The 18,599-nt window shown below is 34.5% G+C and overlaps 1 protein-coding gene across 7 annotated transcripts in view; it reads left to right on the top strand.

Moving 5' to 3' along the window:
* Window positions 1-18,599, top strand: part of LOC148947921 (protein NDRG3-like) — a 230,895-nt gene that overhangs the window by 118,590 nt on the left and 93,706 nt on the right. For all 7 annotated transcript variants that reach the window (XM_089095556.1, XM_089095558.1, XM_089095562.1 and 4 more), the window contains 2 exons: window positions 769-965; window positions 11,784-11,904. In XM_089095556.1, the coding sequence (XP_088951682.1) occupies window positions 769-965; window positions 11,784-11,904 (318 nt within the window). The remainder of the gene's footprint in view (window positions 1-768; window positions 966-11,783; window positions 11,905-18,599) is intronic.

The raw sequence follows: 18,599 nt of genomic DNA, 5'->3' as shown, positions 1-18,599 counted from the left end.
AGGTTGATTTATTTGATTATTTTTCTGCTTCATACGTTCAGTTAATTTGTTGTTTCTGTTTGTTTTTAACTAGTATTAGTTAATGTCCTGCCCTAGCCAAGCATATCTTTTTTGTGCTTTCCTGGCAGGAATGTTATGTATTTTGTTTTTAAATAAAGATAAATGAAACTGAAGATAAATGAAACTGAAGATAAATGAAACTGAAGAAGGAAAGTGCTGAGTTTATTCAAGAGCATTAATCTGTGTTGAAAACCGTCAATGAAACCTCACTTATTGTAGTATTGCCATAAATATATATTTTTGCCTCTAATCTTCGGTAGGCAGAATATTTCTGTGTAAAAAAAATAAATGATACGTCATGCTTGGCATCTCAAACCAAATACACCCGATAGTTCAGCCACAAAACTCAGCCAAGAAAAAGAGCGAGAATAATGCTGTTTAGCTATGTTCAAGGTGTTAGAAGATTAATATTCTGTGTGGAGCGCAATGGTGCTCTTATATTGGGCCTCAGTCAACGGACTAAAATTGTAGCCACTTTTTTGTGGATTTTCGAAATTTCCAGTTGTCTCGCCTAAATTATGCGCTCCATTTTGAAAAGTGAATTTTTCGGCGGTGCCACATCTCATACATAAAATTGTATTTAAAATCTATAAGTAGGTTCCACCAGGTTTGCCATTCTGCAGCCTACATTGGCCTTTTGGAAATATGACCTTGCTCATTTCGTTTTCATTTTTAAATTATATATGCAGTTATTTGACTTCCTTTCAGAGGAGTCTCTGCTGATAACCATGATGTTGAGCTCAAAGCAGTAGCAGCTATTTCTGTGAATGGAAAATCGTTGGCCAAAAATGAGAAATTATATGACGAAAAACGAGTCGAAACTTCCCATGGAACGGTGCTTGTCGCAGTTCAAGGGCCAAGAAATAAACCGGCCGTCCTAACCTACCACGACCTTGGGCTTAACCGTAAGTCAAGTTTTCAATTTCGTTTTTATCCTTTTAGGTTTTTACCCTTTCACTTTTGAATATTTTTTTACTTTCTAGTTTGTTTTTTCTTTTAAGTAATTTAACCATATATAGTGGAAAATTGATAGAGAAGGAAACGAAACTTGTCTTTGGAAAAAAGGCATCTAATGTTACCCAGCAAAGTCATAAATTTAGTTGTAAAAACCTAAATAAAAATATAAGTTGAATTAGTTTATTCAATGCCTATTTTACTATGCTTTACCTGGATCTAAGATTAAAGCACTGCTTAGCCAAAAGAATGCAATAAGTATAATGAATTGAAAGTAAAAATATGGTGAGAAAAAAAAGTGCGCCATTTAGTGTTACCCGGCAAAGTCATAAAGTTAATCATAAAACTTAGAGGAAAATATAAGTTGCATTAGTTTATTCTGCACCTTTTTACTTGACTTTGCCTGGATTGAAGAGTAAAGAACGGCATAGACAAAAGAATACAATAAGTAAAATACATTAAAAGTAATAAATCAGTAAAAAAAGACAAGAATTTTTAAATCCGAATGAAGGAACCTTTCAAAACCAACAAATCAATCACTTAAGTAATTATAGACTAGTTTTAGATTACTACCAGGATGGTTTTTTGTAATTAACTTTTTAGAATACCCATATTTCAAGCAGTATCAAACGTGCATTCAATAAAAAAATAAAATGATGTTAACAGTTTTTGCTTCTGATTTGTCTCCACAATTGATAGGACATTACATGACGAATACCATCTACTGTGGTTCGTCTTTTACTAGGTTGCAGCTACCACTGCAACTATGATAGGCCCAACAAGGGTTTATAATTTTCAATATAATAGGAGATATTTCATTAATATTCTGTAGCAAATACTATGACAAGAAAATTTCTATCCTCAACGTTTCTTTGTTTCTGTTTCGATAGAACGAACAAAGGAAACCAAACTACGTCATTCTTTCAAAGACTGTTGACTGACAATCTAAATGTTGGAAACAAGGTTATTTCCTAGCATGATTAAGGTTAATCGTCCCATTTTTTATTCAATGCTGTTGTTTCTATGCCAATCAATCGCGAATAACAGTTGTAACTGAAAGGACTTTGAATTGTTTTGTTTTTTATTTCTGAATAAAAACAGAAAGAAAAGGTGACTTTCACTTCCTTTATATATAAGTCTCATTCCTCCAGCACGAAACCAAAAAAAAAATCACTCGGAAAAGAATTCAGAAAGGCACTTAATTTTTCACTGTTTCCTCCTTGGTAACGTTATTTCTTTAGTTTTGGCTGTTCTCTACTTCGTAGCGTTTTTTTTTTATTGCTTGCCAATAGGGTCGCCAGCAATCATTGTGAACTCCCACTGGTGCCTATTTTCGCACTGACCAAAGGTTCAGCCGAAATAGTGTCCGGTTAGTCCTTTAATACCGATCAAGGGCAAAATCATTTCTGTTTTTCAGAGTCGAAGAGTATTTGGGGGAAACAAAAAACAACTCGGAACCAAAGTATTTGGTGCGCGGAACCAAAGGGATCATTGCTTGTATAATTTTACCTTTAACAGAAAATATAGATTCATTTATTTTTGTAACAAATTATATTTGATTCTATTGATTTAGTATCAGTTATTAACAAAATACTATTAAACAAATCCCTTCTAAAAGCCACAGCATGATATGGAGGAGGAATAACCAAACAAATAAAAAAAAAAAAAAAAAAAACTTAACATTAACCTCAGAAAGGGTTTAAAACAAAACACAATAGATAACAAACTTGCTCTTTAGACATTATTTGCTAACATAGATGAATATGATGCTGACCTAAAAATTTTGAGATTTCCCTGAACCGCTTGTCTCTCCGAAGTTAAAACCGGCGCCGTGGATACCGCGAAAACTAGGAATTAACTAGGAATAAGAAGTGCAAAACACTGGCTATACATGACCAAAAAGCGTGAAAAAAGACCCCCAATGTGCTGTTTCTTTTTTTTATTATATTCTGTCGCTGCGAGTTTTTAAGGATTCATCTGATCTCTTACTAAAGTCAGACGCGAAAAAAAGATCAAGGACGTACCTTAAACGCATCATGTAATAAGAGATTGCTTGTGATAAATAGCCAAACCGAAGAATATCTGTCGAAATGAATGAAATTGCCACGTTTTGCTTACGAAATAGATTAGATGGAATCTGGCTTGTTTTGTATGAAACTTGTTTTGCATAGAAGAACAGAAAGAACAGAAAACTGGTTAACATAAAAGTGAAGTAAACGAGAAGCTGGGTTGTGTCAGTTGTAGAGTTATTTCATTTGTAGTTTTGGTATTCAGTTATTTCAGTTTTGGTTGTGTCGGTTGTAGAGTTATTTCATTTGTAGTTTTGGTATTCAGTTATTTCAGTTTTGGTTGTGTCGGTTGTAGAGTTCTTTCATTTGTAGTTTTGGTATTCAGTTATTTCAGTTTTGGTTGTGTCGGTTGTAGAGTTATTTCATTTGTAGTTTTGGTATTCAGTTATTTCAGTTTTGGTTGTGTCGGTTGTAGAGTTATTTCATTTGTAGTTTTGGTATTCAGTTATTTCAGTTTTGGTTGTGTCGGTTGTAGAGTTATTTCATTTTTAGTTTTGGTATTCAGATATTTCAGTTTTGTTTGTGTCAGTTGTAGAGTTATTTCATGTTTAGTTTTGGTATTCAGCTATTTCAGTTTTGGTTGTGTCAGTTGTAGAGTTATTTCATGTGTAGTTTTGGTATTCAGCTATTTCAGTTTTGGTTGTGTCAGTTGTAGAGTTATTTCATTTGTAGTTCTGGTATTCAGTTATTTCAGTTTTGGTTGTGTCAGCTGTAGAGTTATTTCATTTGTAGTTTTAGTATTCAGTTATTTCAGTTTTGGTTGTGTCAGTTGTAGAGTTATTTCATTTATAGTTTTGGTATTCAGTTATTTCAGTTTTGGTTGTGTCGGTTGTAGAGTTATTTCATTTGTAGTTTTGGTATTCTGTTATTTCAGTTTTGGTTGTGTCGGTTGTAGGGTTACATGTATTCCAATGGGTTACATGCTATGTTCAAGTAATGATATGACTATTGGTCATTTGAAGTGGAGGCGAGCGTGGTCTTGATTTAATGTATTATGAACAGAAATTCTTAGATTAGCTTTTGAAACATTAATCTAAACTATTGAAAGATTAATTTTCTGCCATTACAGATTTAAAAAACACAAAAGTGACTAAAACAGAAATGTAGAAAAAGCATAAAGTGCAGTAATATGATATCCAAATGCACTATACTCGGAAATTATTTTTTAAAGACGAATAATGATAGTGTGTGACAGTTTTGGCCTATTTTTTAACTATTCAAAGGTGACTTTATTCGTTGACCGCCCTTGTCTACGCTTTCAATTTATACACACATATACATATACACATACATACATATATACATACATATAGACACAAATACACACACACAAACAAACACACAATTACAAAAACAGACACAAACAAAAAAGAAAACACAGACAGACAGAACAACACACAAAAACACACACAAACACACACACACACACACAAACACACACTCAAACTCGCACGCACACACACACACACACGCACACACGCACACACTCACACATGCACACTCGCACACACTCACACACTCACACACGCACACCCGCACACAAGCACACACGCAAACAACCACTCACGCACACACCCACACACGCACACGCGCACACACGCACACACGCACACACGCACACACGCACCCATGCACCCCCTCACACACCCACACACACACACACACACACACACACACACACACACACACACACACACACACACACACACCCTTTATTATTGTTACTACCTCTTATGTTAAGCTACCCTTGTCTAATCGTCTTCTTAATTATTTTTTTCGTTCTTCGTCTTCGTTGTCCGTACAATTCATCACATAGAAAACAAAGTGCGAGTGCGTATCCATTCTCCGGATCAAAACTTTAAAAAAATATATATCCTATATTCTTTGGATAATTCACATATATATATATTTTCGAAATTGACCGCCTTCCCAAAACACATGTCTTTGTGTGTGTCAAATTTTTCCCAGGTAAGCAAAGAAGCGAAAGACGAAAAATTGAAAAACTAGGTCCCAAAATATATATTTTATCATTTAATCATTTAATCACTGTATAATTATACCTGCAAACAAAGGGAATGGTATTCCCTTGATATTGGTTAGAAGCGCTGTATCACCTCCCCAGAACCACAAATAAGATTGACCGACATTGCACTCCGGTATCTCATCCCTCCTTCTCCCCTCCCTCAAAGAAAGATAAACCGATTTCCTTATAATGATCGGCCAGGTTTTACCTACCTGAGTAGTCATTCCTACATGATCACTTCATGCAGTTGCCGAACATAAAATATCTTTAAATTAGAGCTATACGCACTTCGTAGTTACAAGCTGTAAGCGAGGAGCGACTTGTGCTAGCAGTAATGTAAACTCTATAAAAGGAGTTTTAATAATAATGTATGCATCAAGAGAAATGGTGTTTTATGGTGATCATATAACACCATCACTTAGAAAACGGCTCGCAACGAAACGAAAGCAGCTCGAGGGCAATTGGCATATTCCTCGGCATATATATATATATATATATATATATATATATATATATATATATATATATATATATATATATATATATATATAAAACGAACATTTTATTAGTTCGTTTTGGCAAGTTAATGGAAATTCTATTGGAAATATTCTCTAGGGAGTCATATCTTGAGTATAAAGAGAGCGGTAATAAAGTTGAGTCGTAAATCTATGTTTTTGTTCTTTAGTGAAACCTTGAGTTATATATCTCATTTGGCTCAGACATGGAACATGTCACGGCTAGTAACTTGGTTGGTTGGCTCTCAACAGTTTTTCACCGGTCATAAAATAAGTAAATTTAGCATATAATTTTAGTTCTCTGAAATATGATTATAACTCTCTAAAAAGTCCAAGAAAGCTTAGTTTTCTATAAAGCACTGGTTTTTCAGAATTGTGTATGGCAGTTTTTTTTTTCCTGAAAATTACATTTTTCAGGCCCCTATCTACAGGGTGCGAATTGGTCTTAATTTTAATGCTTCGAAGGGCGAGGTCCTTACTTTCGGCAAATCTGCTGCTGATGTTTGATGCGTACAGTTAAGAAATCAGAGTGTTCAGTTATCTGCTTGCTTTAAGTATCTCGGTCTTCCGATAGGGGATCTCTTATCTCTCATCTAAGTGAGAAACTTTGAAAAGCGTTTGGTGTGCTAGTTTGCTGTAAAGCTTGCTACAGCAGGCGTATTCTCGCCCGTGTCTACAACGCTTTTGCGATGCCTTGTGTGCTTGCATTGACTCCATTTTGAACTATTAGATTACAACTGATTATGATTGAGTTATTATTAGATTGATATTATTATGAGATATTATATTACTTTATTGATATTACTATTATGAGATTGAACTATTATTACAACTGATAAAAGAACTATTAGATCCGTATATTTTCGTTTCGCGAAATTTCTCTTGTGTGTACCCCTATGGGCTAGAAACAAAAGATTAGTGTTAGCCTTCGGGTGAACTCAGTCACTAACCGTGGCTGAGCAGCGTCGCGGTCCCTATTTTTCTATGCGTGATAGGAAAAACACCCTGCCTCCAGCTATGTGTTAATAGAAATATTTGAATCTGTTCTCGGTAGTATATTTTTCTTTGTGTGTGTTTTTTTTTGTTTTTTTTTTTGTCTTCATTTGCTCCATATTAAACCCTTTTGTGTTTTTTGGGGCAATAAAGATATTGATTTATTGATTGATACAACATCGAAGGGTCCCCATGACTTGTCATTAACACTTGCGTCGTTTATGGCATCTTTTAGGTTTGTACTCGGTTTTGCGCCACAGTTTGTTGGCGTCTAAGATTTCGATAGTGGTGTTCTTCTAATGTAATATTTCTTTCCTTTTCACTTTCATTTTGGACTCGTTCTGATTTTCGCTTTCACTTGTCTTCTAAAAGCACAGTTCTTTGTTCTTCGCTTTCATTTTTGACATCTTCCGATGCTCGCTTTCGCGTGTGTGCTAACCACACAATTATTTGTTCGTTACTTTCTTTTTTGACATGTTTTGATTCTCTCTGACGCTTATAATTCTCGCTGCCACTTATCCTCTAACTTCACTTTTCTTTGTTCTCACTGTCGTATATCTTCTAAACACATATTTCTTTGTTCTTCACTTTCATTTTTTATTCGTTCGGATCATCGTTGTATCATGTCTTGTAACCATATTCTTTTTGTTCTGCACTTTCGTTTTGCCTCTTTGTAATTCTCGTTGCCACTTATCTTATAAACCCATATTTCTTTGTTCTTCACTTACGTTTTTGAGTCGTTTTAATCTTAGCTGCCGCTTATATATTAACCGCATATTTCTTTATTATTCACTTTCTTTTTTGACTAGTTGATAATCGTCGTATTTGCAAGTATTCTAACCACATATTTCTTGTTTTTAGTTTATCATTACTTCGGATATTTTTTAAATGCCCTTTGCTTTATCTGCTTGGATTGGTCTTGTCACATTTGATGGTTTAGATTGATCATTTTCACCCCTTGTGATACATTTCTCAGGTCGTCCTCTTGATCTTGTCTCGTTTAATGATCCAGTTAATTGATTTTGAGCAATTTTTGATTTACGTTTCTGTCCTCTATGTATTGTGAAACTGCTGAAAACGCCTTTTGTAAATAGACTCATTACATTTGGTATTTTATGTTTAGCTATGTTTCTGTTGTTTTTTTACATGCGTCATATATAAGAAAAACGACAGGTCCACTACTGAGGCGGAAAGGACGTATTTATTCTTCTGAAAATATAACGTTACTCACACGCATCATTACTCATATGCTCATAAATATAACATTACTCCCATATTTTTTTTTTCCAAAATTAGGTTCTTATTTTTTCAAACTTGTGACCTATTTAGATCGTTTTTTTTTCAGGCCAGGAAATCCAAAGATACCCATTTTCCAGAAAAACAAAAATATGGATCCCCTTTTCAAGAAAAAATTTATACAAGCACAAATAAATGAATAAATAAACAATTTTTTTCCGTTTAGAAAATATAAAAATATTTATTGAATATAAATTTACATCACCAAATATGAACACTTCTATTTAAATATTTATAAGATTTTATTCTGCAAATTCCTCTAAAATTGCAAATCTAATTTCCTTACATCTTCACTTTCAACCGGCATATTGATGAACTATTAGTCTATTCCTGATTCAGTGTTGGTATCAGATCGTTTTTACTAGTTTTAGCCTCAAAAATGACCTCCCTCCAGGAGTGACGCTTACAGGAATTGTCAAAAATCTTCCGCAATTTTGAAAAAAATTATGTTCATTTTGATGGCAGTTCGGGTCTCAATCGCTCCAATCACCCTTTATCTGGCCCTGCTACATGCTTGGGATAATAACAGAAGAATCAAGTAGTTGACTCATGAGCATATAATTTCTTCACCAAATTCCTCTAATACAAACCTCACTCTCCTTGGCTGTGTTCACATATGTACGTGTTGCAAGTAATATTATGTCTAGTATTGCTAATGTTTAATGGACGTTTTATGTAAAATAGAAACTTTTGTCATTTTTTTCGCTTTTAAAGTAAATTTCTAAGGAGTAAATTAAAGTCAGTTTTTTAAATAAAAATAATTTAGTTAAAACTATTTATGAATTTTTCTTGAATTGATAAATCAATTATTTTAGACGTGTTAAATAAACAATTAACCAATTGTTTTATGTAGTAATTTATTTTATTTTAGATAGTGTTAAAACTCGTTCAAACTTAGTAATATGTATAAAAAACAGTTCCTTCACAAGCTAAAGAATCCACGCACGTAAAATACATGGAAACTTAGTCTTCCCTGAAAACAATTTTCCTCTCTTCCAATATGTTTTCGCTGGAATCGAGCATATTTAATTAATCTATAATTTCATTTTTTTTTTTATTTACAAACGGGTTACAATAACTAAATAAACACACTTCTCATTTAAAAAACACATTCCAATGCATTACTGCATGCTGGACAAAACCCCGAAAAAAAAGAAAAATACTTAAAAAAAAAATATTTTCTTATATTATCTTTTATTTACCCGGACTCTAATATAACCCAACCCAAAAACAAATAAATATCTTCTCTCGCCTCTCTTTCCCGCCCCTCCAACAAAAAAGTGGGAACTTGAGAATCATCCGCGCAAACAACCCAACACAACTCACAACATTCACAAAAAAAGGGAAATAAATCACTCATCCATTCAAAACCCAAACAATCATCTCACCAACATCATTCAACCAATCATTTTCTACACACCACCAATAAAATCTTACATATGGAGAAAAACAGCTTACTCTGAGGGAATTTCGAAATTCATCCAGATCTGTCTTGTTTTTTACCTCCTCGGGAAGTTTGTTCCAGACAGCCAGGCCAGAAAAACGGATAGAAAATGTAGACCTTGTTGTTACAGAGAACGGGGTTCGTATTGAATGGCATTTCTTGTCTCATACCTGTGTTGAACTTCAGTAAATCCAATCGAGAAACATGCAAGTAGCAGGTTATTAAAACTTTTAAACATGAATAAAGCCGTGTAAAACTTAACTAGGCCGAACAATGACAGAATCTTGATACCGTCGTATTGCCTTCGAACCGAGTCAGAACCTCGCTTTTCTGACAAAACACGAACAGCTTTGTTTTTGTAGAACTCTCAGTGGCAATAGGTAAGTATTAAATGTCGCTGACCATACACTTACTCAATATAACAAATACGGATGAACTAGCGAGAAATACAGAATTCTTAAAATTTTAGGAGGGAAAAAAATGCTTTAGTTTCTGCAGCATTCCAACATTCCTGGCGATTTTAGTACATAGTGATTCAATATGAAGTTTAAACATAAGACACTCGTCAACATGGACACGAAGATATTGGACATAACGTTGTCTCTGGAGATATCCACTTTTTAGTTGAATACCATGGATCCAAGGATAATAATTAGCACTTCTTCCATATAGAATAAATTTACTTTTGCTATGGTTCAAACATAATTTATTTACACGCATCCATCTTTCAATACAACTCGTTCCTGTATTTAATAGGAGAAATAAATCTGCTTCAATCACACCTGCCCCTGAATACTGTGTGTTATCAGCGAACCTAGGCAATATCATCTTTGACCGTCTAGCTGCAGATCCCAAATGACTAAATATCCTTTTAAGAAATGCATTCAAATCATTAATATAAATTAAAAACAACAAGGGTCCAAGCACAGAACCCTGTGGTACTCCACATCTCACATTCATATAATCAGAATGAACACTCCCAACCCCAACACACTGTTTCCTTCCACTAAAAAAAGACAAAATGAAACTATGAAAATTACCACGAATATCGGCATGCTCTAATTTTGACAATAATATACTATGGTCAACAGAGTCGAATGCTTTCATAATGTCCAGAAATATAGACGCAACTTTCAACCCAGAATTCAACGAATCATTGACAAATGTTGTTAAAAAAAAGCAAAGCTTGCTCTGTTGACACCCCATGACGAAATCCGAACTGAGTAGGCTGAAAATGAGTATTTTTATTTAAAAAATCCACCATTCTTACATAAATCAGTTTTTCAAACAGACGCGATATTATTGGGAGCATTGATATCGGTCTGTAATTATTCATATCATTCTTATCACTACTCTTAAACAAGGGTACCATATGAGCACTTTTCAAAAAATCCGGGTAAACTCCACTCTTAAAACATGAATTAATCAAATACAACAGATGACCTGAAATAGTAGAGAAAACTGAACGAAGAATTCTAACACGGAAAAAATCCGACCCAGCTGCCTAATTCATCATTGACTTCACCGTCGTTTCAAGCTCTGCAAGATTCACTGGTCTTAAAAATATAGAGACTTCTGCTGCCTCACCGATAAAATCATTATAAGAGCCATCACTGGGTGACTGCACAACACTATCAGATACACTCTTACCAATATCTGTAAAATGCGCACACATTTTATTAGCAACTTGATTATCCGAGTGAGCATCTGGAATGTCAGGGATAATCGGGGTTGCACGAGGGTTCACTACCAACTTGATGATTCTCCTCGTTTTTGCAGGGTTGCCCTCTACTTCTTTAAATTTATTTTAAAAGTAGAGCTTTTTAGCCTGTCTTAAAGGGGTGTTAAGATTTCTACTATAACTTTTATAAATATCTTTATCTGATTGAGATCCAGTTTTAGTAGACTTTTCATAGAGCTCATTTAGCTTGTATAATTTTAATGAAATATGATCTATAGTCCGTTAATTTCTTATAGACAAATAACAAAGGTCAATTTCTTATAGACAAAATAACAAAAGTAGCTGCTATTGGTTTTCGATATTCCAGAATATAAAACATGTTTCAGGGGGTGGGGGGGATGCGGGATACTAAGTTTAGGAAAGGCTCATATCTTCACATTCTGGGGGATGGAGTGGAGTACAAAATCTTCACAATAATTGGCCGTGAGGATTGTCCCCTAAAAAGATGCCAAGTGAGGCATAAAAATACACGTTTTTGTGTTCTCCCCTAGGAAAAAATCAGTTTATTGGCAGGGATCCCCCCCCCCTTGTGTGGTCTACTCATAACAACCGTTTTATAAAAAAAGCTCAGACTACTGCATTGGACCGTAAAATGTGCTTTTGAGAATACTCTGGTTAGCTTCGTGATTAATTTGGATGTCGTTTGTATTCTTTGGGAGAGCTGCTGAATATTTTTTGCGTTTTTCAGATGTTGCCAACTTTCAGACATTCTTTAACTTCAGTGAAACAAAAAATCTGATGGCAAATTTCTGCATATATCATGTAAATGCGCCTGGACAAGAAGAAGGAGCCGAAACTCTGCCAGAAGGGTAGGTCTCCCCTCTCTCTCTAACTCACTCTCTCAGTTTTATCTAGCCCCCTTCCCAGATTGTCTTTCTTTATCTGTCTTTCGCTAGCGATAAAACTCTTAAGTGCTTGTCTCCAATGTACGGAATATATATGCATTCTTTCCGAAAATCGTCTCTTCTAAATCAGTGGTTATTCTAGAAGTTTTTGTGGAGGACTCTGCATATTCTTAAGTTTAAAGTATTCAAAAACGATTGTTCCAAAATAAGCGTCTTTCACAACACGCACGTAATTTACCATGCTAAGTGGTTAAGTCAACTTCTGTTAAGTATGCGTTACGTCAAGTCTCCAATGTACCTTATATATAAGTATTCTTTCCGAAAATCGTCTCTGCTAATTCAAAGGATATTCTAGAAGTCTCCATGGAAGACACTTAGCGTAATCTTAAGTTTAAAGGGTTCGAAAACTGTTATTACGAAATAAGCGGCTTTTTCAATACGTACATAATATCCCATGCTAAGTTAATTCACGTTACGTTAAGTATAATCTTTCACACTTAAATAAGTACTTTTACACTAGTCAAGCGTCAAATCTTTAAAATCATCAGAATCATCACCTTAAATCATCCCAAACAAACTATTCAAAAAATAAGAATGTGGAATGGCTCCAGATCTCATCAAACGTGAAAGTGTTTCTAGGAACAGTCTATTAGTTTATTTTCAAAATATGTTAATTGATCATCCAAAAATTCCATTTTGATGCTGCTATATTAACTTTTAGGCAATATAATTTAAAGTTCTAAGTAGTGCTTGAGTCTACTTGACACTGCCTACGTCACCCACCAAATTATCCCGTAAGATCACATATAAAACGAAATGAAAATGTAGAAAAATGGGTGTAATATTTCAAATAAGACGATCAAAGAAGATCACATAATTAAGCATGAAGTTTTGAGACGTGCTATTTTGAAAGGTTTTACGATGTACTGCCAAAGCATCAATAGTTATACAGAATTAGGAGCGAAAGATACATAATTAGAAGCGTAACCCTGGCATCATTAAATAGCATTTGCGCTGCCGAGTTTTTTTTAAATAATTGCTATCATTTTTTTTTATGAATTCCATCATAAACAACTTTATTATTATGAGTTACGAGATATGAGATATACATTTATTAAAAAAGAAAATAAACACTATTCGCCTTTCGCCTGCCAAGAAAGGCAATAAGCTTGAAAGGGCAAGCGAGGTTATCACTCTCAGCTAATTGAAACAACATTCATACCTTGCTACTCAACACACAAGAAACTTATCTGATGAAGGAATAAAGGGAAAAAAGGGAGAAAGAGGAAAAGACAAGAAGTAGATAGAAAAAAAAGCAAAGTAAATCGGGGAAATACCTTAAATAGAATGACAACCTGAAGTGGACTTGACACCAAATTCACTTACGAGATAAAAGAAACTTCTTTGCCCGTGACTTGAAAGCCGGAAGACTAGGTCCATTTTTCACACACTCGGGCAATATATTTCAAACATGGGGACCATAATGACGAATCACAAAAGATGCCCGAGTGGTGCTCCTAAAATCATGAGTTAAGTTATCAGCTTTTCCTGTATTATGATCATGACGGTCTGTATTAAAAGTAAAAAGATTTTCAAAAGCAGGGGTGAACAGCTGATTCAAATATTTATACGAGAAAATCGTGACTTGGTAATCTCGAATTTGGGATACATCCATTAACCTATTCTTTTTAAAATGCTCATGAGCAGGAACCTCATCAGAATCATCAAATTCAGATAATAATTTTACAGCTCTATTCTGAAGTTTTTGTACTCTTTTGAAACATGTTACAAAATTACTTGCCCATATAGAGCATCCGTAGCTAATATATGGGTAAAATATAGAAAAATAAATCATTTTCAGGATCTTTTTTGGGACTAGGTTTTTAATTCTTAGCATCACCCCAAGGCCTCTGCTTAATTTTTCAGCTATTGCACTTGAATGGTTTTTCCACGACAGGTTTTCATCAATTAAAAACCCCAAATACTTCGTTGTTGCTACTCTCTTTATCACATTTTCTTGAACAGTGATGTGGTCATTTCCAGCACTAGACGAAAGTCTAGAAAATATCATGAAAAAAGTTTTAGAAAAGTTTAGGGTTAACATATAATTTCTCGTCCTTAGAAAAAAAAATGTACTTAATCTTTTACTGGACCTGAAATTGCGAAAGTTTCTTTAAGCTTTCGCAATCTAGGACAGTTGCCATGGCTACATGCAAAGAATCTTCGATCCAAAGGTTCTTCGATTTAGAGAAAAATTGGGAAACATACCAGCTAATCATGAAAAGAGTTCATTCTGAAATCATTGTTGTTTTTCTAGGTATGTCTAGGTGTTACACCCTGAAACTATCATCATGTTCATGAAATTACGTTCTCCGTTTCAGCTTAGGTCTTTTCGACTGACAAACAGGGTTGTGAAATCATAACCTGGACTGTAAATATGACGTTCCTCTAATAATCTGAATTTTAAAAATGTTGTTGTTAATAATGTAGAATATGAAAATGCTGTTGTACTGACAAGCAGGATTGGGAATTCACAATCTAGATTGGGGATAATGCGACAACTTAGCTCGAAAAATATTGCAAATTTGGATTATAGATTTTGCTGGGTCGTGGGTGATGTCCATGAATTTTGCTGTTCTACAGTTTGCAATTCGACAGTCCAACAACTTTATAAATTTCATTATTCAACGGATAATTCTGAATTTTATTTCAAAATTCTGGTCTTCCAGTGGTAAAATCACTTGTAAGAAAGCTGCCCTGTTGGTTTATTTTAACATCTGCATTATCCTGGATGCTACAGAGCCCGATGAATGGCAGACGCTCTATACCTTCTGTGGATGAAGGATGACAGATTGCCAAAGATCGGCCTTGTCGGCCAACCCATCTAGGGCCAAAGGAAAAGCATGTCGTCCCTTGATGGGGGGGGATGTTGTAAGGAAAGATTTAAAGGAAATTGGAACGTCTTGGAGGGATGTATAGATTGGGATGGAGGAGGCGTGTGTGTAGCTGTGTTAACCTCGGGCGGTTTGATGCTGCAGTGAGTTGTTAGTAGTAGTTTTGGTAATAATACCTTTCAGATTCCAAATTGACATGTCTGAGGGTACCAAGGGCAGGAGATATTCTAGGTCTCGGTATCACCTTTGTCTGTAGAAGAGGCAGATTTTTTTATTATCTTGAATCGCCTTAATGACAGAGCATGATGTGCTATTACTGCTAAGACATACAGTTGTCTCTTGGAATTTTTTTTTTTAATATATAATCAAACCCATGTATGTATCTCTAACACATTGACAAATTAAACCACTGCGTAATTTAACAGCACTTGATAAGTAATTTAGAGCTCATTTCTAAGTCACCGTGAATTGTACTATTGCCTGAAATATGATCGCATCACTTCTTACAAATTTTGCTGAAAAATTGTTTTATGGAAGCGGTCGCAATCGGTCCCATCTACTTTCATGATCTTCGCTAAATCCGCCTTCCTTTCTAAGAAGGTTACCTATGTAAGTAAAGCTATCAACTCGGTCACTTTATTCATTATTTGACGTCCTTTTCTTTTTTCTTAAATATAAATTTAAGAGTCTTAGCAATGGTAACATCAATTTTCAAACCTCTTCTGGCACCTTACACTCTAAACACCTCCAAAAATGCTTGTAATTTCACCTAAGAAACTCAAATCATCTGCATAATTTAAGTCTAGAAAATGCAATGCTATATTTTTCCACAGTCGTGATTGTCTTGCTTAGGAGACGATTCCTGAGAATAATTCATTTAAACGGCGAAAAAACGCAGATCTTCTGAACTTTTAATTCCGCACCGGACCATCAACAACTCTCACTTCCCACCTTAAGCCAAAGCACTTCATCTTACTTATCTGGTATGCTACATAGTGATAGGTACCTTACTAAAGCTCCCCTGTCTTCTAGATCAAATGCCTGTTCATAATCTAAACCTGTTTATATTTCGTATGATGTATGATTTTCCAAAATGAAAAGACTTTAATTCAAAAGACCTTCCAGTTTCTATGGAATTAGTATTTAGCATATTTGGAGTTCCATGTATTATGGCTTTGCTGGAAGAAATTTGCAGACTGGCAGAGTGATAGGACAGAAGTTCAAAAATTAACTTTGGCCCTTTTTTCGAGAGAGAGTAAATATTCTTACATATTTATCGTGTGGTACTATGGCACGTATATGGTACGTATGGTACTATGGTACGTATGGTACGTATAGTACTATCGTATGGTATATATTTATCGTATGGTACTATGGTACGTATGGTACGTATGGTACTATCGTATCGTATATATTTATCGTACGATACTATGGTACGTATATGGTACGTATGGTATGTATGGTACTATCATATGGTATATATTTATCGTATGGTACGTATGAGTAGTATCCTTCTTTTGAATTTGCTTGCCCCTCCGTACCAAACAGGTTTTTCTGATAGGTATAGTATGCTACCGGTCCTATAGGTAAACATTTCTACAGGTCATTACACCTTTCAAAGAGGAGCGAGTATAACTTGATTGGTGATTAGGATTTGAATAAAAGGAATAGTTTTCTTTACAAATGATTTTATTAAGATAATTGAATTCAAAGAGAATAGTTTTTATTTGCAAGGATATTACTGGAGAAAAAAAAAATGAGTGGTGCATTTAAATTATTGGAGAATAACGATGGTACCGACAGCAGCAGCAGTACCGATATACGAGTACCTAATTTAGCTGTGGAAATAACTGCTGGCTGTAGACTGTCTTGAATGGGACACTATGTATGCTGGATACGTGATATCATTAAGGAAATTTAAGCAGGAGGAGCATCAGTGTTTTGCTTCAAAATGGAATATTCTCCATATGAATAAACTTCGATCAGCGTTAGATGTCCTATAGAAATATATTTATGAGAACAAAATGTTTCAGTGATTATAATTATTGTAATTATTTTAAATAAAACTGTTTCTAAATCAATGGTTATTTTTTCTTTCTATAGTAGACAAGCATATATTTTTTAGAGCAGAAAAAAGAAATTCCGGTTAGTCTGTAATTCGTTGTGAGAGAGTTAAGACTAAAAAAATGGACAGTTTTTAGAAATATTAAATCATTAGGAATCTAGTTCATTTAGAAAAACATTTAGTTATGGACGGTGATTTTCTGGAGTTGTCTATTCAAAGGAAGATATTTTCTCGGGGAATGCTTGTCGATATAATGAAAACTGATTCTCCATCAATAGACTATTGTATGAAGCTTCTACAACGTGTGCCAAATGCATTTACACAATTTATTGATATATTGATCACGACACGACAAAATGATATTGTGGATATGCTTTTAAACATTAGTTTTTTAGAAATTTAGGACTTTTTTTTTTCATCAGAAAGATGGTGCTCAAGGATGATTTACTCCTCTCTCTCTCTCTATCTCAGACAATTTTTTGTTGTTGCTAGCTCAGTTTCATTGTGGCAGTGAGAGCGTTAACACATGACAAAATGTTTCATACATGTCCGTTATGTATGTACTCACTGGGCAGCTGGTCATCATTTGAGAATTTCACAATGATTGAGGAGTATGATGAAAAGTGTAGATTATGCAACCCGTGTAAATTGCATAGAGGATATGCTGTGCAAATTAAATGTTGTACTTCCTGTCTTGAAGAGGTGTGTGACTCTCATCCCAGAGGTCAGCTATGCTCCAATTGTCATTATGATAAATGTAAGCAGTGGGAGAGTACAAATCCCGGTATGATTGGAAAGAATTCTAACCGTGACTTTAGTTTATTGCTACGAGATTGGTATCGTCGTGGTTTTAGATTGTTCAGGGAGGAGGATCCGGGTCAACAATTCAACTGTTGGAACAACAAAAGAATCTGGTTTTTACGTTATCATTGTGATGACACGGGGTCTTTTGATTAAAAACTCACTGATTTTTATTTGGCAGTGACGAAATTTGATTCGACACTTGAGGACACTGTTTGTGAAATTGCTTCAAATAGGCAAATTGAAACATGTGAATTCTGTAGAATGAACGAGAATAGTATCATTAACTATACAAAGAGATATGACAAGAGTGAAGTCACACTCTACTCTAGAAAATGTGACCCTGACATTGCACTACATCAGGATCAGTACACGGTGAATTAAGATAATCTATCTGCACTAGTTGTTGTTGACAAATACTTAGTAGTAGTGGATGAAATCTAAAGATTATAAAAGTTGTTTTATCATGTATATAATTTTTTTTTTTATTAATAAACAATTTATAATAATTATTTATAAAAATTTATTATCAGGACACTAAAATCAATATTAAATACACTTGTAAGTATATTCTCCACTAGAAAGTCATTCAATTGAGGTACTTCAACGTAGAGGTTGAGAAACTGCTTGTTGGTGTAGGCACGACATCTGAAATTGAAAAAGAGTAGTGCCAGAAACCCAAATGTATTAATCGCTAAATCATATACTCTTCATTGATTTTGAAAATTGTTTTTCTCCCTGCTTTCAATTAATTTGCTGATGTATGGAGCGTGTATTGTATAAGCTAGGCCAAGAGCATAAAAAAATTCAATATTCTTTGCTGTTTGAAAGATGCATAGCCAATGACCGGTCTTCAAAGTCTATGGACTGCTATTAACAATGATTAGGGTATTGTTAAC

Source organism: Artemia sp. Qi Xiang Cuo, chromosome 10 (genome assembly GCF_049724085.1).
Source record: "Artemia sp. Qi Xiang Cuo chromosome 10, ASM4972408v1, whole genome shotgun sequence".
Taxonomy (NCBI): domain Eukaryota; kingdom Metazoa; phylum Arthropoda; class Branchiopoda; order Anostraca; family Artemiidae; genus Artemia; species Artemia sp. Qi Xiang Cuo.
The sequence above is the reverse complement of the archived record's forward strand: the minus strand, read 5'-3'. Positions and strand labels throughout refer to the sequence as shown.